This window comes from Amblyomma maculatum, chromosome 3 (assembly GCF_055883805.1).
Source record: "Amblyomma maculatum isolate TAMU_Amacu chromosome 3, ASM5588380v1, whole genome shotgun sequence".
Classification (NCBI taxonomy): Eukaryota; Metazoa; Arthropoda; class Arachnida; order Ixodida; family Ixodidae; genus Amblyomma; species Amblyomma maculatum.
Window position 1 is genome coordinate 23193221 of NC_139346.1, and position 23905 is coordinate 23217125.

General features: G+C 49.6%; 1 protein-coding gene across 1 annotated transcript in view; it reads left to right on the forward strand.

Moving 5' to 3' along the window:
- Positions 1-23905, forward strand: part of LOC146194338 (putative ATP-dependent DNA helicase HFM1) — a 212462-nt gene that overhangs the window by 135329 nt on the left and 53228 nt on the right. The window contains exon 10 of the mRNA XM_084596530.1: positions 18127-18174. Within this exon, the coding sequence (XP_084452656.1) occupies positions 18127-18174 (48 nt within the window). The remainder of the gene's footprint in view (positions 1-18126; positions 18175-23905) is intronic.

Sequence of the window (23905 nt, forward strand, 5' to 3'; positions counted from 1 at the left end):
GGCCTTTGTCATTTATATGTAAGGCAGATAGTGCTGCGCTTCGTGTTTATGCGCACACAACCTCTCTTTCTCCATTCTTATATTTAATACATGCTGTCCAACGCCTTGCCGGATTTAATAGTTTCATCAAGTGAGGGGGGGGGGGGGGTCGTTATGGTGTGAAGTTATGCCTCGAATCGAGAAATGTTCCTCATAATTCCCCTTAACCGTGAGAATAGCGGGATTCCGCGAGTAAAAGATACGGCGCCTTTATTTTCATGTAAAAGAGTTATAGAACACCAGTGAACTTTGACGCGTTGGATGTATTCGACAAGGGGCGCGCTATGTACCGTCACGCTGGTCATCACGCCACCAGGCGATTCATGAAGCTGACCCCGCGGGTAGCGGGTGGCAGGTGGGGTATGGTGGCTGTTCCTGACCCTACGGGGCTGGGATGGTAGGCCAACGCCGCTTGCGACGGGGGCTAGCCAGCCACCGAATTTTTATCTGTTGTAAGCCGTGACTGCACCCGCCACCGCTTAGGTGGTGGACGGCAGCTGTTGCGGCTCGCGTCTTTCTTTCCCTCTTCTTTTGCTTCCTTCTCTACTTTCTCTCTTCTGTGCCCCGCCGGGGTGGTGCAGTGGTAAGACGGCCGACTACTGTGCCGGAGTACCCGGGTTCGAACCCGACTTCGGCGGCTGCGTTTCGATGGAGGCGAAACGAAGAGGCGTCCGTGTGCTGTGCGATGTCAGCGCACGTTAAAGATCCCCAGGTGGTCGAAAGTACTCCGTAGCCCTCCACTACGGCTCCTCTTTCTCTCTTTCCACTTTCACTCCCACTTTCATCCCTTCCCTTACGGCGCGGTTGCGGTGTGCACAGAAAACAAGTGAGACAGTTACCGCGCCTTTCCCTTCATATAAATAAATCAATAAATCAGTTCTCTTTCTGTCCGCACGAGGCAGCGGAGGTGGCTTAGCTACAGAGCCAGGAGCAGGCCCGTGCATTTGCTTTTCCTTCTTCCTACAGCCACAACAACAACAAGCTGACCCAAGCGTCCGTGCGGCGCCTTTCACGCCGCACCACACAGCAAACAGCAGCAGACCCAGATGTCTAGGAGGTGTTAGTACAGCATTCATCAGCGGCGTTTGAAATTGATTTACAGGATAGAAAAGGCGCACTATTTGTCGCAATTCTCCGCGGACACCCGTACCACAACGTAAATGAAGGGAGGAAGGTAGGAGGGAAAGAATAGAGGGAGGTAGATGAGCCGTAGTGGAGGGCTACGATCCACCGCGCTATAATGGTTTTCGCCTCATCGCACTTTAGTGGTTTAAAGTGCCCTCTAAAATTTTAAGGACGCCTAGACGAGGCATTACATAAGTGGAGACCAAACAAAAACTAAATCACAGACAGTATAGGAACATTTGAAATATAACAGAAGGCAAATATTAATGTTAAAAGAGCATTACAAAACGAAACAGTGACCAATCATTGGCCATCGCGCTATATCCGAGAGAGGAAAACGGGAACGCTGGTTTGCAAACAAGGGTTCAACAGTTCCAAAGAATTGAAACACGTGCAGAAGTGGTCCTTAAATGTTTGGTTTTTGGTTTTCTGGGGTTTAACGTCCCAAGGCAACTCGGGCTATGAGAGACGCCGTAGTGGAGGACTCCGGAAATGTTGACCACCTGGGGGTTCTTTAACGTGCGCTGATATCGCACAGCACATGGGCGCCTTGCCTTTCGCCTCCATCGAAAAGCGGCCGCCGATGCCGGGATTCGATCCCGCGTCCTTGGGAACAGCAGTTGAGCGCCGTGACCACTGTGCCACCCCGGCGGGGTGACGGGCATTACGCTGTAAGTGCGACTAAGGAAGAAGGTAGGAGCAGGGTATTGGACTTAATCGGATCGCACTCAGTTGCAGTCGTCTCAGCAAACTCATTCCACTTTTCAATGGCGGAGAGCAAGAACGATTTATGAAAGACATTTCTGGAACCATGCAGTGTGCAGTGCAAGTGAGGAAAATCTGTGGTATAACTTGTGGAAAGGATAGAGTTGGCCATTTGTACGGCGGAAAGACAATGGCGGCATGTCAAGCGATGATTTCATGCCGGAAATACTGGTCCTACGGTCAAATTATGAAGTAATAAATCGGGCTGGGCGACTTCGTACTAATTCTAATGCGTCAATTAGGTATGACTGGTGTCGAGCCCAAATGGGTGAGGAATATTCTAGCTTAGTCCGAATGAATTTTTCGCAAGCGAGCTTGCGGATGAATGGAGGGGACGCAGCTAGACACATTCTCAGTCGGTTGAGCGATTTCAAACTTTCAGCTACTATGTTTAAGATGTGCTCGGACCATGCAAGCTTGCTGCTGATTGTTATTACTGAGTACCGGTAGGACTCAGCTTGTGTTAGGGGGATTGGCTTTAAGTATTGCAGATCACTAAAGCTATTGCGTTTACGTGATACTTTCATGGACTTGTATTTTGAAACCTTTAGTGTCATCACCAACCGGGTGCACCAGTTAGGTATTTCGTTGTGATCATTTTGGAGGAAGACTTGATCGTTGTTTGACGATATGCGTCGATAAAGAGTGCAGTAGTCTGCGAATAGGCAAATTCACAATGATATGCTGCAAGGAAGGTCGTTAATATTGCTGCCAGCGTGAAGAAGAGAAGGAAGAGAAACAGAAGACGACGAAGGTCCCGTTTCGTGCTCGCACCGTTCGTCCCTGGACTTCGCCAACACCGGGCTCTCTGTGTTACCGGCTCTGCGGTCTTCGCACGCCTTTTTGCAACGTGACATCTGGTGGAGAAGTGCTGGGCAGATCTTTCATGTACCGGACGCCCCTTTATTCACTTCACTTCACTTCACTTTATTTCCTTAAAGGCCTCTCTTGGAGGCATTACATAAGGGGTGGGTTTACAAGCATGGGTGGGTTTACAAGCACAGGTTATTGTGTTTGAAAAAACTTTGTAAGGCATCAATAAATGAAGATTGGCATGAGAGGGCGGCGACTTCGTGGGGAAGGGCATTCCAGTCCACAATTGCTCGGGGAAAAAAAGATCCTGAAAAAGTTTTGGTGCGAGCAACAGGCCGAGTTATCTGAAATGGATGCGAAGCGCGATGAGGTATGTGGGTGCGATGCACAATTTAAGGTGCCTGATTTAGTGAACTGTTTAGAATGTTGTGCAGTGAACAAAGACTGGCAATGCGGCGACGGAGTAAAAGGTTATCAAGACTGGAATTTTCCTTTAGAGATGAAACGCTGATGGAATACGAGTATGCGTGATGCACGAAACGGATGGCGCGGTTTTGAACTGATTCGAGCGCATTTGTTAAGTATATCTGAGATGGGTTCCGTATTGGACTGGCGTACTCAAGCTTTGATCTGATCAGTGTTTTATATGCCAAAAGTTTTACTTGTTGGGGCGCATGACGTAGGTGACGTTTTATGAAGCCTAAAGATCTGTTTGCAGATGATATGATGTTATGTGTGTGCATCAAGAAAGGTCGCTGCAAAGTGTGATTCCAAGGTACTTATATGACTCCACGCGTTCTATGGAAGAGTTAGCAACGTCATATGAAAAAATAAGGGGGTTATGCTGACGAGTAAAAGAGATGAGTTTGCACTTCTTGGCGTTTAAAGTCATTAACCAGCGATTGCACCATTCTTGCACTTGGGTTAGGTCATGCTGTAGTGCTACTTGATCAGATACGTTAGTAATTTTCCGATAGATTACGCAGTCGTCGGCGAAGATTCTTATCTGATAGTGTACATGAAGAGGTAGGTTATTTATATATATTAAAAACAGGAGAGGGGCGAGTACGGATCCCTGTGGGACGCCAGATGTTACGGGGATTGTGTTTGAGCTTTTCTTATTAACATAGACGAACTGTGAGCGGTTAGCAAGAAACTCTTTATTCCAATTTAGAATGCTGGGATGCCAATTTAGAGCGGAGAGTTTCATTAGTAAGCGTTTGTGAGGCACCTTATCAAAGGCCTTTGCAAAGTCTAAGAAAATTGAATCAGTTTGCTGGTTACGATCAAGGTTAGTGTGCAGATCGGAAGTAAAGATTGCTAGTTGTGTTTCGCACGAGAAACCTTTTCGGAAACCATGTTGCGCAGGATGAAAGAAGTTGTGTGAATCTAGAAAGTTCATGATATGGGAGTAGATGACATGTTCCATGAGTTTGCATGGCACGCTAGTTAGAGAGATGGGACGGTAGTTTAATGGCGATTCTCTTGTACCTGATTTGTGGACCGGGATGACAGCCCCCATCTTCCAGTTGTTCGGTAGCGTTCCTGTTGAAAGAGACTGTCAGAATAAAAGAGACAGATATACGGAAGATATGTCTTTAGTATCTTTTAAAACTTTGGAATTGATATCATCAACGCCAGCAGATGATGAGAGCTTAATTTTGTTAATGAGGATTGAGATGCCATGCGCACTGATGGTAACAGCTGACATTGCTGGAAGCACTGATGGAAGTAGGCTGGGCATTGATGAGTCAGTTTCTGTCGTGAAAACAGCAGCGAAAGAGCAATTGAACTCGTCGGCACAGTCGGCGTCACTAATCTCTTCATCTGCTGGGTTAGTAAGGGTAATGGTACATGTCGCTTGTGGGTTTAGTATTTCCCAAAACTCTCTATGGTTGTTGACCAGGATTTTTGGTAGGTCAGTTTCGAAAAAAGTTTTTTTGGCGCTACGGAGTGCTGTGTAGTACGTGTCCTCGGCTGCATGATATCGCTGCCATGCTTCTGTATTAGACTGCATTTTTGCTGACCTATAAAGACGTTTTTTCTTTCCAATCTTTTGAGAGTTTTAGTAAACCAAGGTTTTTGGCGATTGGCCCGAAAACTGGTAGAAGGAACGAGCTTGTAAGTTAGTTCGTTTATCTTATTTCTGAAGGTTAACCAGTTGTCTTCAATAGATAGGCTATGAAAAGTAGATTGGAAAGACGGCAGGAAAGCATGTATTTCATTATTAAAAGCATCATAGTTTCCTTTATCATAAACACGAATAGCTTTGCTGAAGGTTTGGCGGGGTGTAGGGGAGAAGTTGAAAGTGGCATGAATAACTCTATGATCACTAATTTCGCGCAGGTAGGTAAGTGATGTTAGATTCTCAGGGTGGTTTGTTAGGATTAGGTCTAGGATGTTAGATGTCCCTTCAGTAACATGAGTGGGTTCAAGGACCATTTGACTGAGATTAAAATTGAGGCATACTTCAACAAAGTTTCTTGCTTCTACGTTTCCAGCCGTCAGTGGCCCTAAATTTTGCCAGTCGATGCTCGGAAAGTTAAAGTCGCCAAAAAGGAGAATTTTCGCGTTAGGATGCTTGGTAGTAACTTGTACAAGCGCGGGGTTTAGTTTTTCGGCGAACCCCGGTTTACTGCTTGGGGCCCTATAGCAGACGGCAAGAAGGACCATTTCGTTTGGAGCGCTGCACTTGAGCCAGACTAGTTCCAGGTTAGAATTGATTGCTACAGTTGAACATGATATTTGTTTGTTAATGCAGATAAAAACGCCTCCTCCTCGTGCACCTTTGCGATCGTTTCGATATAGGTTAAAGTCCGGCATGTCGTCTAGAACTTCACCATCTGCAACGTCATGTGTGAGCCACGTTTCAGTTACGATTAGTACGTTGCTGCCAGAGGAAGATATTGTCACATTAGGCGGTGCAACGCATAACGAAAGAAGAACGCATACGCATAAGGAAAGAAGAAGAAGACTCTCGCGAGTTTTTGGAGAGAAGACGACGTTCAACAGCGTCGGCTGGTGCCTACAGAGAACGTCAGTTGGAAAGCCTTGTCTTCGGTGTCCGCCCTCTGCTACAAGCTGAACTCCCCCGTAACACCTTGGTGGAGGTACTTTCGATTCCCCTTGCCACAGCTCCTCGTACTTTCACGCCAGAAACCTGGATTTGTGCAGTGGACGTCATCTCCCTGAGCTCACCCCACCGACTACCGCAGTAAGCATGGCATCCCAGGACGCATCACCCGCTACGAAAACTCCAGCTGCCCCCATGGTTTTAACCAAAATCCGTCATCCGCCTATCTTTAACGGCGAAGACAACAAGGACGTTGAAGATTGGCTCGACGAATATGAAAGGTGCAGCAAGAATAACCGCTGGGATGCTAGCATAATGCTGGCAAACATCATCTTCTATCTGGCGGGAACGGCGAAGACCTGGTTTACCAATCACGAACAGGAGATGCCTACGTGGGACATCTGCAAACAAAAACTGCAGGAATTATTCGGCAAACCAATTGGGCGAGCTCTGGCAGCCAAAAAAAGACCTGGCTACTCGGGCTCAGTCGTCAACCGAGTCATACCTGGCCTACATACAGGATGTTCTCGCATTGTGTCGAAAGGTGAATACCTCCATGACCGAAGATGATAAAGTGGGCCATATACTTGAGGGTATCGCCGATGACGCATTCAATATACTTATCTGCGAAGACTGCTCTACGGTGGACTCAGTCCTGCAAGTCTGTCGCCGTTTCGAACAGGCGAAGCAGCGCCGCATCGTCCATCGGTTTCAGCGCCTTCCCAACACGGCGACATCCTCATGTGACGACTTGCCCACGTTACAGCAGCCTTCAAGTCAGAATAACCTCACTACCATCGTCCGCAGAGAAATCGAGGCCTTGACTCCTGTTACACATACGTCACCTCCTGCGCAGGCAACAATAGCTATGATACAGGCTGTTGTCCGCCAAGAATTCGCTAATGTAGGCCTCGTTTCAAATCCTGCCCCACCACCCCCTGCACCACAGCCAATCCCAGTGGTTGCTGCTGCTGCCACAACCCCGCCCTACACACCGCGCTACCCTACCCGCAATCCTGCGGAGTGGCGCACATCTGACGATAGGCCTATTTGCTTCGTCTGCTGTCGAGCTGGCCATACATCCCGCTATTGCCGCAGCCGTCCGGCTCCCCCCTCTCAACCCTATTACAGCCCTGCCCGCCATAACTATTATGCACCACGACGCGTTTCTGTCACCCCAGCACATTTTCGTACTGAGAACACAGAGCAAGACCGTCGTCCTAGCCGTTCTCCATCGCCTCAAGCCCACCATTCCCGATCACCTACTCGTCGCCGCAGCTTGTCCCCAACGTACCAAGGCACCTACTCAGGAAACTAGGCAACGCAGCGCCCGGACGTGTCGCTGCGTTACCAACCCGGACAGCCAACTGTGTTTCGACCATCGCACCACGCCGCAACCTGATCAATGTCCTCGTAGATCGAGTCCGTGTGCCCGCTCTCATTGACACTGGAGCTCATATTTCAGTTCTTAGTTCGTCGTTCCGCCAGCGCCTCAAAAAAGTTCTTACGCCCGCTAACACCTCTACAGTTCGCGTTGCTGATGGAAAAACTGCTGCCATCATCGGAATGTGCACTGCACGCGTTAGCATCGCCGGCCACCATGTCCCTGTGCTCTTCGCCGTCCTTAATACTTGTCCTCAAGACGTGATTTTCGGCCTAGACTTTTCAACAGCCTATTTCGCTCTCATTCACTGTTCCGCCGCACTTCTGCGCCTAGCCCTGCCCTATTGTGTTCACGACCCCAGTGCTTACCAATCCCAGCCTCGCCTCCGCTCCAGTACATTTACCCGCCTACCTCCCGAGGCAGCAGTATACGTGCCAATGTCACCTTTTCCCTCCCTTCCTGACGGCGACTACGTTGTCAACCCCATCACCGACGTCACTCCACAGCGCAATATCGTCCTACCTCATAACATTGTACACGTCGAGAATAACCTCTACATTCCCGTACTCAACTTCAGCATGTCTTCACATGTTCTCCCAGAGGGCATTTTCCTTGCCGAGCTGTCGCCTTTGTCCACCTTTACCATTTTTGCAGTGCTGTCCGACCGTCACGCCGACGTACCTGCACAACCTGTCCAATCACATAGTCCGCAGGACCGCATCTCAGCCATGGTTTCCTCTGACCTGCGTCCCGAATATGCTAGCGCCCTTGCCAGCCTTTTGCGGTCATTCAGCGACATTTTTGATTTCGGTCACGGATCCCTGGGCCAAACGTCCGTCGTCACACATCGTATTGATACTGGAGATGCCCGACCTATTCATCGACGGCCTTACAGAGTTGCTCTTTCCGAATGCAGGATCATTCAGGACGAAGTAGAGAAAATGTTGGCAAGCAACATTATTGAGCCGTCGAGCAGCCCCTGGGCGTCTCCGGTAGTACTCGTCAAAACGAAAGACAACAGCTGGAGGTTTTGCGTTGATTATCGACACCTAAACAAGATAACAAAGAAAGACGTGTACCCTCTTCCAAGGATCGATGACGCTCTCGACTGCCTGCATGGTGCTAACTACTTCTCCTCCATTGATCTCCGTTCTGGATATTGGCAGATCTCTGTTGACGAAAGAGATCGTGAAAAGACGGCTTTTGTCACCCCGGATGGCCTCTACCAATTCAAGGTGATGCCTTTCGGCTTATGTAATGCCCCTGCGACATTCGAGCGTATGATGGACTCTCTATTACGCGGGCTCAAATGGACCACATGTCTGTGCTACCTCGATGACGTCATCGTATTTTCATCAACCTTTGAAGGCCATCTCCATCGTGTTTCGGCTATTCTTGGCGTCTTCCGACGAGCTGGCCTTCAGTTGAACTCCAAGAAGTGTGCCTTTGGTCGCCGGGAACTCAAGGTCCTAGGGCATTTAGTCAACACCCATGGCATCCAGCGGGATCCCGACAAAATTCGCGCTGTAAGGAATTTCCCTAAACCGAAATCTAGCCTCGACGAGCGTAGCTTCCTCGGTCTTTGCTCATATTTCCGGCGATTTGTACCAAACTTCGCAGAAATAGCCCGTCCGCTCACGCAGCTTCTGAAAAAAGAGGTCTCCTTTACCTGGGGCCACGAACAATCGGCCGCCTTCGTCGCTCTTATTGCCCACCTCACCGGTCCGCCAGTGTTGACTCACTTCCATCCGTCAGCGCCCACAGAAGTGCGCACCGACGCAAGTGGTCATGGAATTGGTGCCGTTCTCGCACAACGTCCGCTCGGGTTACCCCGCGTCATCGCCTATGCCAGCCGACTCCTCTCTGCGGCCGAACAAAATTATTCCATCACTGAACGTGAGTGCTTAGCCCTAGTTTGGGCCATTACAAAGTTCCGCTCTTATTTGTATGGGCGGCCATTCACAGTAGTCACTGACCACCACGCACTGTGTTGGCTTTCTACACTCAAAGACCCTACTGGCCGCCTTGGACGTTGGGCCTTGCGCCTTCAGGAGTACAATTTTTCAGTAGTTTATAAGTCTGGCCAGTTGCATCGAGACGCCGATTGCCTGTCCTGTCATCCAGTCGACCCGCCAAGCCAACCTGAATGTGACAATGACGCTTGCGTGCTATTTCTGATTTCTCCAACATTCGCCATGAGCAACGCCAGGACCCTCAGCTTCGCGAAATTATCAATCGCCTCAGCGCCGATTGCGATGACCCTTCTCTTCGTTTGTTTGTGCTCCACGACGGCACCTTATACCGGCACAATATGCGACCTGATGGCCCCGACCTTCTACTAGTAGTCCCTCAGCACCTACGCTCAGCCGTCCTTCAACAGCTTCACGACGTTCCTACAGCGGGTCATTTAGGCGTCTCTCGCACATACGACAGTGTGCGTCGTCGGTTCTTTTGGCCAGGCCTATATCGCACAGTACGCCGTACGTAGCTGCTTGTGATCGCTGTCAACGCCGGAAAAAGCCATCACTTTTACCAGCTGGACTTCTGCAGCCAATCGACATCCCCATAGACCCATTTTCTCGAGTGGGTCTGGATCTTCTAGGGCCTTTTCCACTGTCCGCATCGGGGAACAAATGGATCGCGGTGGCCACTGATTACACAACACGCTACGCGGTCACACGAGCAATACCAACCGGTTGTGCAACTGATGTCGCTGCTTTCCTCCTCAACGACGTTATACTCGTCCATGGAGCTCCCCGCCAACTGCTCACCGACCTTTGGCCGTTGCTTTCTGGCTCGTATAGTCGACGAGATCCTACGGCTGTGCAACGTTCGTCATTCTTTCACGACCGCCTACCATCCACACACGAACGGGCTTACCGAACGCCGTAACCGGACGCTGACTGACATGTTGTCTATGTACGTTTCTGATGACCACCGCGACTGGGACATAACGCTGCCATTTGTGACATTCGCTTACAATTCGTCGCGTCACGACACTACCTGCTACTCCCCCTTCTATCTTTTATACGGCCGTGAACCTCTGCTTCCTTTTGACAGCCTGCTCCCGTCTGTCACCACTGCCAGCTCATATGCTCGTGACGCCATAGCCCGAGCTGATGCTGCCCGCGTTGTTTCTCGCAACCGACTCGCAGCCTCTCAGCACTCCCAGAAACGTCGCTATGGTTCCTGTCATCGCAACACCGAGTATTCTTGCGGCTCTCTCGTGCTGCTCTGGACTCCAGCTCGCCGCATTGGCCTCTCGGAAAAACTTTTGCCCCGGTATACAGGACCCTACCGTATTTTACGACAAGTGACACCAGTGACATACGAAATTGCGCCCTTGCATCCCGTCCGCCATGCCTCTACACCACGCACCGAGACGGTCCATGTTGCACGCCTAAAACCGTACTACATGGACCCTGGTTTGGACGCTAGTACGCACCGGGACGGTGCTTTTCAGCCGCCGGGGTAGCGTCACATTAGGCGGTGCAACGCATAAGGAAAGAAGAACGCATACGCATAAGGAAAGAAGAAGAAGACTCTCATGAGTTTTTGGAGAGAAGACTACGTTCAACAGCGTCGGCTGGTGCCCACAGAGAACGTCCGTTGGAAAGCCTTGTCTTCGGTGTCCGCCCTCTGCTACAAGCTTAACTACCCCGTAACAATATAATACTTGACAGTACTTCGCGCTTAGGAAGAACGCTGTGAGCATTTGCATAGATTATCGAAAATGAAAGGTTGTTTCGAGTGTTTGTTCCTGGCTGATTGCGCGTTTTCGGACGGCGAAATGATTCCTACAAGACTTCTTTCACGGTTTGAGATTGTTCATCAAAAACATAGCGCTTTGGTCCCATGTGCAAAGTTTTATATCGTAAGGAAAAAGGTCCGGTTTTGTTTTTCGCGAATGCAATAAGTTGCTTCCGTGCATTTCGGACAGGACGAGAGAAGTCTTCGCCTATGCTAAAATTGGTGTTTTTGAGCATTGGGCCTTTTGATAGAATTATTCCTTTGGTTTTGAAAGAAGAGAGCTTCACTATTACTGGCCTTTGACGGTCTGAGCTATGTCGGCCTAGGCGATGAGCGCGCTCAATATCTTTAGGCTCTAATTCCAAGCTTAGATTTTGAAGGCAGTGATCTATGATAATCTTTTCTGATTGTTCGCATGTTTCTGATCTATTTGGATCGGGGAGGCCATAAAATATCAAGTTATTCCTTCTCGACTGGTTCTCGAAGTCATCAAGGCGGGAGTCGAGCACGCAAAGCTGGCGGCTGGTCTCTGTAGTGTTGACTTGAAGGTTTTCAAGTTCTTGTTGCATGTTGCCGAAGGATTGACATTTGATTTCTAAGTCTGCAATGCGGTCACTTAAGGTTGATAACGTTTTATCAGTTGATGCTAGTTGGTTTTTGAGGCCCTGTACTTCAATGATGATCTGCGATTGACCCGCGTTTAACTTCTGCAGTTCAGCCAAGATATTGTCTGTATCTGATGTTCCCGGGTTCATTTCTACGTCGCCAGAAATTAATAATAATGCGCGAATGACATTTGGACATTCAATAGCAAGACAAAAGCAACACTGCGGGCTCGGCAGCTGCACCAGGCGAATATTGCTCATTTTTCTAGAGAAAAGGGCATACTTGTTACTACCCTAAACTGCAAAGGTAAGCGTCTTAGCGACGTGTGCAGTGGCACAAGCCACGACTGCAGCCAAGGACGCACTACCAGGGTAGAAGCGCCTGTTCACCAGGGCAGCCGCCGACTACGTGGCCTATCTACCGAATTCGGTCAGCTTCCTGACCTACGGTCCACAAGTACACAGACTATAAGCACACAAGAGATCCCTGCCAATGTCCTGCTTCACCAGCGAGACCCCCTCGCTTTCATGGTTTTCCCAATGAAGACGCCGACGACTGGCTGGACCAGTTCGACCGGGTGGCCACCTTTAATGACAGGGATGCGAATGCGAAGATGCGCCATGTCTACTTTGCCCTGGAAGACTCGGCGAGGACCTGGTACGTCAGTCATGAGTCTCGCCTGCAAACATGGGACACGTTCAAAGCAGAATTCCTTCAGGCATTTATAAGCTCATTTCGTAAAGAAAAGGTCGATCTTCTACTTCAAAATTGCATCCAGCATCCGAACGAAAGCGTGATGGTGTACGCGGAGGAAATGAAGCTCTTGTTCCGCCGCGTAGATCCCAACATGTCGGAAGAGTGGAAAGTGCGATTATTGATGAGAGGTGTGAAAGAACAGCTCTCCGCCGGCCTCGTTCGCAGTCCGCCAGTGACCGTAGATGCTTTTGTCACGGAAGCTACGTCCATCGAGTGAGCGCTTGACACGCGGACACGGCAGTACGAGCGCACGACCGTGTCGATGCAGTCCACATGTGCTGAGAGGTCCACCGTGTCATCAGGAGACTCACTGCGTGAGACCATTCGAGCCATTGTGCGCGAAGAACTGGCGAAACTCCTGCCTACGCCGGCGCAGCCGCAGGTTACATCGGGCACCGATGTTGTTCGCGAAGAAGTGCAACAAGCTTTGGGTGCTGCGCCGTTTCTTGCAAGCCCTCCACAACCATCTACGATGAGTTACGCCGTCGCAAACCGGTTTCTGCCGCCTGCAACACCTCGTTACGAAGCGCCTGCGCCGGTCGCTGCCGAAATGCCACTGACACCTTCCAGCCGACTTTCCTCCAGCGACCCAGGCGCCGCCGAACTGACATCTGGCGAACCGCGGACTACCGGCCGCTGTGCTACCGTTGTGGCGAAGTTGGGCATGTCTGGCGTCGATGCCCGTACCAACAGTCACCAATGGTGACCGTTGGTGCGCAAACCCTCCGAGGAGTGGAAGATGTCGTTGAAAGTAAACCACCTTTGCTTCTTGACCGCGGCGTTGCTGTTGCTCGGGTTGTTGTCATCCTCGAAGATGACAAACTCGACTTCTCACCAATTTCACTAACGAACACCGGTATCTCAATAAGGGAACAATGGTCGCTTATATTGATGCCAGCACTGAAACTAGGTGCGTGCACAGTTTAACTTGTGATTCTCGACCGGAACAAGAGGAAGTCGCTGACCTAAAGCACGACATTAACCCGGCACTACCGCAGACGGAGCATGATATCCTGAGGAACCTCCTCAATCGCTACAGAACCGTGTTCTCGTTGCTGCCGCGCGTCGGTCGCACACACCATGTAAAATATCGTATTATTACGGACGATACAGTACAGCCACTCCGACAGTCACCCTATCGTGTCTCGTCTAAAGAACGTGCCGCAATTACCCCTCAAGTTAAGGAAATGCTTGATCACGACGTCATTCGACCATCGCAGCACTGGGCGGCACTTGTCCTCCTTGTCAAGAAAGACGGCACATTACGGTTCTGTGTTGACTACCGAAGATTGAACAAGGTAACTAAAAGGGATGTTTACCCCCTGCCCAGGATCGATGACGCTTTAGATCGCCTATGCAACACCAAGTATTTCTCTTCCATGGACCTCAAATCTGGGCACAGGCAAATCGAGGTAGGCAAGAGGGACCGCGAGAAGACTGCATTTATCACTCCAGACGGACTGTACGAGTTTCAGAGTATGCCGCTCGGCCCTTGCTCCGAGCCAACGACTTTTCAAAGGCTTAGGACAGCGTCCTCGCGGACCTTAAATGGCAGACTTCTCTCGTATACCTGGACGATGCGATCGTCTTCGCCCCAAGTTTTTCAGAGCACATTGGTCGCCTCGAGGCAGTACTGCAAGCTATAAAGTCCTCTGGCCTTACATTAAAGGCAGAAAAATGTCACTTTGCCCACGAAAAATTGAAATTTTTAGGCCTCGTCGTCAACAAGGAAAGTGTTCTTCCTGATCCCGAGAAAACTGTTGCCATCGCAAATTTCCCACCGCCACGAGACCAACTTCGGCGCTTCCTCGGGTTATGTGCGTACTACCGTCACTTTGTGCCAAATTTCTCCAAAATCGCCGCGCCCCTTACGTATCACACCAAGACAGTTGTACAGTTCCAAAGGGAAACACCGCAGCAGCAGGCATTTCAGGACCTTCATCGCCGCCTTCAGTCATCACCCGTTCTGACGCACTTTGATGAACACGCTGATACGGAGGTACACGCCGATGCGAATAATTTTGGTTTGGGCGCTATTCTAGCTCAGGTCCAAAAGGGCATTGTGTACTTGTGTACGCAAGTCGTTCGTTGTCGAAGACTGAGGGCAATTATTCTGCCGCTGAAAAAGAGTGCCTCGCCATTGTGTGGGCAATTATGAAGTTCAGACCATACCTGTAAGGGAGACCTTTCAAAGTATTGACGGATCATCACGCACTTTGCTGGTTAGCCAGTATAAAGGATCCATCAGGGCGCCTTACACGATGGAGTCTGCGCCTACAAGAATATGACATCACAGTGACCTCCACGTCTGGTCGTAAACATTTGGACGCAGATTCTCTTTACCGGGCTCCCGTTGAGCCTGCCCCAACTGAAGTAGGCGAAGATGACGCTTTCGTCAACGCAGTAAGCTCTACAGACTTCGGCGTGCAACAACGCACCGATCCTGATCTTCAGGCAATAATTGTTTATCTGCAAAATGCTAGCGGCAGGGTTCCTGTAGATTACCGGCGCGCTCTCTGTGTACGCGACGACGTGCTGTTCAAAAAGCATTTTGCTCCCAACAGTCATCATTACTTGCTTGTCGTTCCTACGAATCTACGCAACGATATTTTGCATGCCTGCCTCGACGAACCAGCTTCCGGCCACCTTGGAATCACTAGAACGCAAGCCAGAATAACAGAAAAATATTACTGGCCTAGTTTGGGACAAGACGTTACGAATTATGTTCGCACTTGCCGTGACTGTCAGCCCCGAAAGATTCCTCCTGTCAAGCCAGCCGGCTTCCTAAAACGCATAGAGCCTCCTTCACAGCCGTTTCAACAAATCGGGATGGATTTGTTAGGACCATTCCCCACCTCCAGCTTCGGACAAAAGTGGATAATAGTCGGCACCGACTACCTGACACGTTACGCGGGGAGAGCGAGGTTGAATATCAGACGGGTGATCTCGTCTGGGTTTGGTCTCTGATTCGACGACGCAGACTTAGCGAAACGTTTTTGCGTCGCTACTTCGGTCTTTACCGAATTCTGCGCCGCGTTGGCGCTCTCAACTACGAAGTTGCACCTCACGAGGCTCTACGATCAAGTCGTGCCGCACGCCCAGAGATGGTCCACGTCGTTCGCCTCAAACCTTATCACGCGAGGACGCCCTCCCTGTGAGTCTCTGACTTGCCTAGAACATCGGGTCGGTGCTTCCTCACCGGAGGAAGCACCGACCCGATGCCAGTGTTCATGAAGAAGAGAAGAGAAGCAGAAGACGACGAAGTTCCCGTTTCGCGCTCATACTGTTCGTCCCTGGACTTCGCCAACACCGGACTCTGTGTGTTACCGGCTCTGCGGTTTTCACGCGCCTTTTTGCAACGTGACAATATTACCAAAAAAAGAAGGAGAGGGCCGAGCACAGGGTCTTGAGGAACACCCGAAATGAGGGTTGTGGCTGAAGAATGGTGGTTATCTATTACAGTTATTTGCGAACAGTTGAAAGAAAACAGTGGATCCATGTAAAACTAGTTTGTCAAGATGGAAGTTTGAAAGTTCAGTCATGAGACGAAGATGGGGTATGCAGTCAAATGCTTTTTAAAAGTCCGCATAAATGATGTCAGTTTGAAAGCTGGAGTCAAGATAAAGTTGAGGGTCTGTTGTGAATTCAAATAGCTGCGTTTCGCATGAAAAGCCTGGAAGTAAACCGCGCTGTTTCGGAAAGAAAACAAAATTGTCATCAAGGTGTGATGCAATGGCTGACAGTGGATGCTCTAGCAGTTTACAAGAGATGCACGTCAAAACATAGGGCTAAAAGGGTTAAAACGGCTGTCAGATTTGTGCACAAGGATAATGTTGCTATTTCTCCAGTTACTAGCAATTGATGTTGTGATGATAGACTGATTAAAAACTATCTGTAAAATTAAACTGGAAATCACTTTGGGGCCTTTTAGAATTTTAGGCGATATATTGTCGAGGCCTGGACTGCTACAGATATTAAGGTTATCTATTAGTATCGCTATGCTTTCAGATGTGATTGTGACTGACTGCATTTCAGAGAAATTAAAACTTGGTTGGAAGGGAACGTCGGAAGTGGGTCTATGAGTGAACACAAGAGCGAAATACGAGTTCATGACTTCAGCGCACTGGTTACAGCATTGATCAATGTCATGTGTGGCGGGCAGCATTTCGTCGTTAATTATCTTCAGATTTTTTTGCGGTTTGCATTCAGAATATTAAGAAGGTCCTGGTGAAAAATCTTTATTTTGGAGTGCTTCAATTGGCTCGTATGTTCATGTAGTGCGAGTAGTAAGACCACTTCTCGAGAGAATTCGCTTTCTTAGCTTCTCGAAAAGCACGTTTTTTATTGTGGCTAGCTTTCGCAATGAATTAGAAAATCAAGGCTTGCTGACATCCCCTCGAATGCGCATCGGGGGGACGTACCTGTCGATGAGAGACAGTATTTTGTTTTTTATTAACGACCATTTTTTTCAACTCTTCTATATTTAGCGAGGGGACTAAATATTGCAGAAAGTCATTAGTTCTGTATCAGTCTAGTTAAAGTTTACTTTGTTGTAGTCCCTGATATACTTGGTTTGAGGTTGACGATTTTGTGACGTAATAGAGAGGTCGAATAAAAGAATGTTGTGATCGCTTACACTGTTTACGCTTTGAACAGACTTAATTAGCTCGCAATAAGAGACGAGGATAAACTCCAGAATGCTAGTACAGTGACCATCTAAGTGAAACTGAACGTAAGAGTAAGGTCGAGTTTTTTGGTAGGCTGAGCAATGAGATTATTCCAGTCAACATAAAGGCATTGAAGTCGCCCGACAATAAGTAGGTCGCACGAGGGAAGCGGGAATGCAAGTTTAAAATGACATAATGAAGTTCATCAACAAAAGAATTATCGCAGTTGGGTGCACGGTAGCAATAAGCAGCGTGTTCGCCTGGAGTGAAACATGGAGACAAAGGATTTCGTGATGACAGTTAATTGTTATGCGCTGACAGATGAATCTGGGATTCATAAATACCAATACCCCTCCTCCTTGACGCCCTATGCGGTGAAGCCTATGAGTGGCGTAAGTGACGATATAACTGAGAAGTTCGTGGTCTTGAATTTCTGGGCTAAGCCATGATTCAATTATTATTGCGATGTCAGTATCGTTATCTTCAAGTAAGGTTCCCAAAGCGCAGTCTCCCGATGCTCATGTTTAGTTTAGTTTTTCGTTTCGTATGTCCATGCGTGTCGCCTTACCGCATTTCATGCGCTTAATGCATGCAGAGGAGGCAATGCACGGATATATCGGAAGGAAAATTCTCGCTGTAACATTACGAGACAGAGAACAATCTTGAGGTAATGATATCACAGTTGAAATCAAAAAGCAGAAATGGGCACCTGAAGGGGCCCATTTAGCACGTCGGGCGGAGAAGAGAACTGTCGGTCCCCAAGGGTAACTAACTGAATTTAAAGGGAGGAAGGGTAGCGAAAGGCGACGGAAAATTGGGTGAACGGATGAGACTACGAAGTCAGCTGGCCCATGACCGGGTTGATTGGAGGGATGTATCAGGGACCTTTGCCTTACGTTGGGTGTAGTGAGATGCTGTTCCAGGTGATGATGACGTAGCGTATTTGGAAATGAACGCAAAGCAGCCACCCGAACGTATATGTTCCTTGAGGATGCGGCCTTTGCAAGTCCATTATTCACGTGGCTCTGCATGCCCATTCGTGCCTGTGTTATGTGAACAGGTCTACTGAAGCTTGGAAGTAGTGACAACTTGTTCATACGTCAAATTTCAGCTGAGTTATTCTCAGCCATCTTTTTTGGCACTCGCAGGTTCCCCATGAAGGGAAGGGTGAAGACCACGGAGATGAAGGTCAACTGGTAAGTATACCTGCGGAGCGCCAGCAAGCGTACGCCAGGGGACGCCGGCCAGAGTAAGATGTCCGGGATGCTGTGAAATTGGAAAGAGGGTGAGCATTGGATGCCACCGTACATGCATCTAGCAGGCATACATCGCGTGTAGTGTGCATAAAGGCTTGGGTTCTGAGCTCGTAACTGTTCCACAGAAAAAAATATTGTTTCGAGGATCGCGGAGGCTACGCGACAGTATTAACGGCTACCGTTGCCTTACGGTCTTAACAGCTCCTCTTACGGATTTTCATTTACGGATTTTTCATTACGGATTTTCATAAAGTTTGCGGTGTCAACCGTTTGATCACTAATCTCTTATTGTCGGCTTCTGTTACCTCAGAGGTACTCTGTAATATAAAGTCCTAAGCTACGATTCTAACGCGATGGTGGTTCACCAAAAATCACCGAAAATACGACGCAGGCCCTGTGAGCGAAAACATCACGAGCATTGCGCAGGCAGGCGGCAGCTGGCAGCTGATATGGCCGGGCACTGGCTGTCCGTAGGGTTGCCTAAAGTCATGTTTGGCAGAATCTGCCAACTCGGGTCTCTTGTTTCATGTGAGAGGGTGGTATCAGAATCAGTCTGTCAGGATCCTTGCATTCCTGTTAATCAGAATCAGCCTGCCAGGACCATTGCATTCACGTTAATCAAAATCAGCCTGCCAATTAGGACCGTTGTACCCACGTTATCCCTAGGCCACGCAGGCTCGTCTAGGTGTCCTGGTTAAAGATGGGCTTTTACACGTAGGACAGTAGTCTACGCTATCGCATCATACTTTCAAAGGCGGAGCTGAAATGCCCCCCTACATTTTTGCTGAAAGACCGCTCGACAGAGATCTAAAGTCCCGCTTAACCAAGCCGTACGAAAGTGCCTGTATGACCCAGGGAAAGCTAATCTGTGCAGTATTGCAAGGGTCTTGGAAGGTCCGATTCCTCTCACCCTCCCACTCCACTGAGCAGCCCAAGATGACAGCTCCTGCCAAATCGGCTACGCAACGAAGTTGCGTGAGATCGCATAACTACGTGATTAGTCAGCGCCCGCCCATATCACTTGCCGGTTACCACCTGCTCGGGGTTTACCGCGCGCAACAGCTCAACGTCTGGAGAAGAGCTGCTATAGCGGTATCTCGTTAAAACTATAGCGAAGTCTTCGGATTGCCTGAGAGAGCCGCAGAGAGGATCCTAATATATATAACGACGGTACATTTGCCCGATAATCATTCCAGCAGCTCGCTTGCATTGGCGTAGTTGTGGCGCGTGTAAGAGACGCGGCATTTCTTCCCAGGAACAATTCAGAGATCTTGTTTATATTGTTACCTGGAAACTTGATGCATTTACAGTATATTTACAACAACCTCAACTGGCAAAGCAGCGAGCCGCAACATGGAACCAGTCCCACTTCGTCGTCATCTCGTTGTCCCTTCCGCGAGGCAAGAGAAGAAAACACTTCGTCGTCGTCATCGCGTAAATGACCCGTCCGGCGGTGTAAGCATCGTTTGGTATTAGGATTACGTTTGCCGCTTTCCATTGCGGGAGTAGCTGTCCTTTGGTCCAGATGTTCTGCATGTACTCCGTTAGGGCACTTGAGTCATTATCTAGGTTCCTCAGGCTTTTGTTGGTGACCCCATCGGGTCCTGGGGCTGATTTGACTTTAAGTCCTAAAAGTTCCGCTCTAATCTCTGCTTCTGTGATAGGCGTGTCAAGTTCCTCGTTAGCGGCTCCACTGTAATCTGGGAAGGCGATCCTATTGATGCCCCTCATGTGCGTGTTTGCTACTTTGTCCAGGAACTCCTCGTCCGTACCCTCGAAAGCATGTCTCGTTTTCGATTATCTGATTACTGATAGGGTTTTTGAATTAGTTGGGTCTAGCAGGTGCCTCAATAGACCACAGGTCTTAGAGAGGCTCATGCCCTTTTCCATATCGTCGCTTCGGCTACCCATTTGTGACCCAACCGTGACGTCGAGAAGGAGCCAAGAAGGTCTAGCCCAATTTGATAAAATGGTTCCAGGGGCACGTCAATAGGTTCGCGAAGGCCAGCTGGTGGCCGCGATGGTTTTTTTGTGAAAGCAATACTACTCTAGGTTTCGAGCCTTCAGCATAGCGTGGCCGGTAGCCACGTCTTACCTACGTGACGTGGCTACCGTCTTACTGTCTTAGCCACGTCACACCCCACTTAACACTAGGGTGTGGGCTGTCAGGAGCTGCCAACTTGGGTATCTCGTTTCACATGGGATGATTAGAATCAGCCTGCTAGGACCCTGGAATTCACGTTACCCTTATAGGCCACTAAGGCAAGTTCATATGGCTTGGTTAAAGCAGGGCTTTATATGTGGGTTTAGGAAGAAGAAAAAGAGAACAACGCTCGGTCACCCACAGCTATTGCTTTCGCTCAATATTTGGTTCAGCAGTGTTGAACCCTTGTAATGTTTTTCCTACGATGACACGTGTTGCAGGCTGTGATGTTGTGCCGGATGCTGCGGTATATTCCTGCCCCGAAATAAACGAAGCCGTACCAGGTAGTAAATGCGAGACACACCTAGATGGCCAGCTTTGGGGAGATCGTGGAGTTTTTCGATAACAGAGCAGCGGAGATTTTGGGAATCACCAATAGGAGGGGAGAACCGTCATTATGAAAACTACGGCCGTTGAGAACACCATCCTGTACAAAAAAAAGCTGCAGAGACGAATCTGTTCTTCCAGATGTCAGGCCTTCAATGATGGATCTCAAAGATGGGTCGTTGCGCTTCTCGCGAGATTGGAGAGGGCAAAGACACAGGGAATCGCCTCTGTGTCACCGAGATCAGGGGGCTCTACAGTATAGCGAGACAAGCAATCGGCATCTTGATGAAGGCGCCCCGGCTTGTAGACCAATACTGCCGTCAGGAGTGCGGATTGGTCTCTACTAAATGAGGCATCTTTAGCGCATAATTTTTGGTGAGGAGCCATACTTGGGCTGTAAACGAGAAAAACAAGATGCCGCCTCCGACGCGTGACAGTTGGCAGGTGCAACACCCACGCACTGATTTGTCGGTTGTTTCTGTTACGTCACGAGACCGCATATTGTCACGACTGAAGTCACAGGGAGCCGTGAAGGTAAACGTAGCCGAGGGCCCGAGAATAAGGTCGGCTTGTAATTCCCATCACAGAGTCCAGCACCAGCGCGCCGCTCGTGCCAACAATCACATCGTCGTCGTCGGCACCAAACACGGCTGTCGCGCGGCGCTAGGCACGTGGCATTATTCCCCCCCGTGAAAGAAAACATCGTCCCGATGACAAGGTGAGAGGAGAAAAAAAATTAGGCGTGAGGTGAACTGTACAATAACGCATGGTTTCACTTGCAGGAAGCGCTCAGTCACGCGAAAAGTACGGCTTTAAGCGCACCACATGCACAATTTCAGGCCGCTGGCTTCGATCACTGACGGTCACAGTTCCATCTGGAATGACTTCGTAATTAACGCTGTTTAAGCGGCGCAGGACTTTATAGGGTCCGAAATAGCGGTGGAGTAGTTTCTCGCTTAAGCCTTTGTGGCGCACGGGGGTCCACACCCACACTTGGTCCCCGGGTTTGTAGTGGACTTCCCTGTGCCGAAGGTTATAGTGTCGAGCGTCAGTGGAATGCTGCTCCTTGATGTGCAAGCGGGCCAGCTGACGGGCTTGCTCGGCCTGTTCTGCGAAATGGGCGGCATCGGGTTCGACCGCTTCTTCCCCGCACGGGAGCATTGCGTCCAACATCGTGCGGGCCTCTCTGCCATATACGAGACGGAACGGCGTAAACTTCATGGTTTCCTGCGGCGCCGTATTGTAGGCGAAGGGGACATACGGCAGGATCTCGTCCCACATTTTATCTTCGACGTCGATGTACATTGAGATCATGTCCGCCAAAGTTTTGTTTAGTCGTTCCGTGAATCCATTCGTCTGAGGGTGATACGCTGTTGTTGTGCGATGCTCGGTATGGCTGAGAGTTAAGGTGTCCCGAAGTAGCCGAGCTGTAAACGCCTTTCCTCGGTCAGTAATGATGGTCGACGGTGCACCGTGTCTGAGCACTATGTCTTTCATAAAGAACCGAGCAACTTCGCCGGCAGTACCTCGGGCAAGGGCCTTCGTTTCAGCGTAGCGTGTTAAGTAGTCTCTGACGACTACGATCCACTTGTGTCCGTTGGAGGATAAAGGAAATGGGCCTAAAAGGTCCATGCCCACTTGCTTGAAGGGTGTGAGGGGTGGTTCAATAGATTGTAACATACTGGATGGCTTGAGCGTGGGTTTTTTTCGCCGCTGGCATTGTCGACATGTCTGTACGTAACGTCTAACGCCCGGAGAAAGATGTGGCCAGTAATAGTTCTGCCGGACTCGGTTTAGGGTGCGTGTAAAGCCAAGATGCCCTGAAGTTGGTTCGTCGTGGCAGGCCAGGAGGATTTCGTGCCTTAGATCAGCCGGTATGACTAGCAGGTATGTTTTTGCACTCGACGTAGAATTCTTCTTACACCCCATTGCGGAGGCAATACGACGACAACCCCCGAGCAAGATACCGGGGTATTGTAGGATGCCCACCTTCAAGATGGTCAATAATCAGTCGCAGCTCGTCGTCGGCACGCTGTTTGGGGGAGATATCGGACGTAGTGACTGCTCCGAGGAAGCTATCGTCGGTGGCATCTGACGAAGGAGGGCCGACGGGCGCGCGGGACAGGCTATCAGCATTGGTGTGCGTCCGGCCAGACTTATAAATAACATCGAAATCGAAGTCCTGCAGGCGCAATGCCCAACGTGCTAAGCGGCCACAAGGATCCTTTACGTTTTTCAGCCAACACAGTCAAGTAAGCCAAGTCAGTGATGACACGAAACGGTCGGCCATAAAGGTACGGGCGGAGCTTGGCAGCGGCCCATACTACCGCCAAACATTCTTTTTCAGTGGTGGAATAGTTACACTCAGCGCGGGAAACTGCACGGCTGGCGTAGGCAATTACTTTCTTGACCCCATCTTGGTGCTGAACTAGAACGGCACCAAGGCCGACGTTGCTCGCATCCGTGTGTAACTCTGTGTCGACATCATCGTCGAAATGTGCCAGGATCGGGGGTGACTGGAGCCGGCGTCGCAACTCGTCAAAAGCCATCTGTTGCTCGGCGCCCCAGGAAAATGATGCGTCATCTCGAGTCAGGAGAGTCAGAGGGCTGGCCATCTGTGCAAAGTTTTTGATAAAGCGACGATAATAGGAGCACAGCAACAAAAACCGTCGGACTGCTTTTTTTGTGGGCGGGGACGGGAAAGGCAGCAACGGCAGCAAGGTTTTTCAGGGTCAGCTCGGATGTCATCAGCACTGACGATGTGCCCAAGAAACTTCAATTCGGTGAACCCGAAGTGGCACTTTTGAGGCTTGAGAGAAAGGTTGGCAGACCGGACAGCTTCGAGAATAGTTCTCAGGCGGCGCAGGTGTTTCGTGAACGTCGGTGAAAAAATCACGTCGTCGAGATAAACAAGGCATGTCTGCCACTTAAGAACTGTGAGCACAGTGTCCATCATCCGCTGGAAGGTAGCAGGAGCACAGCAGAGCCCGAATGGGAGGACGCGGAATTCATACAGCCCATCTGGTGTCACGAAGGCAGTTTTTTCACGGTCCCTCTCATCAACTTCAATTTGCCAATTACCACTCCTGAGGTCAATGGAGGAGAAGTACTTGGCTCGGAGAAGTCGGTCGAGAGAGTCCT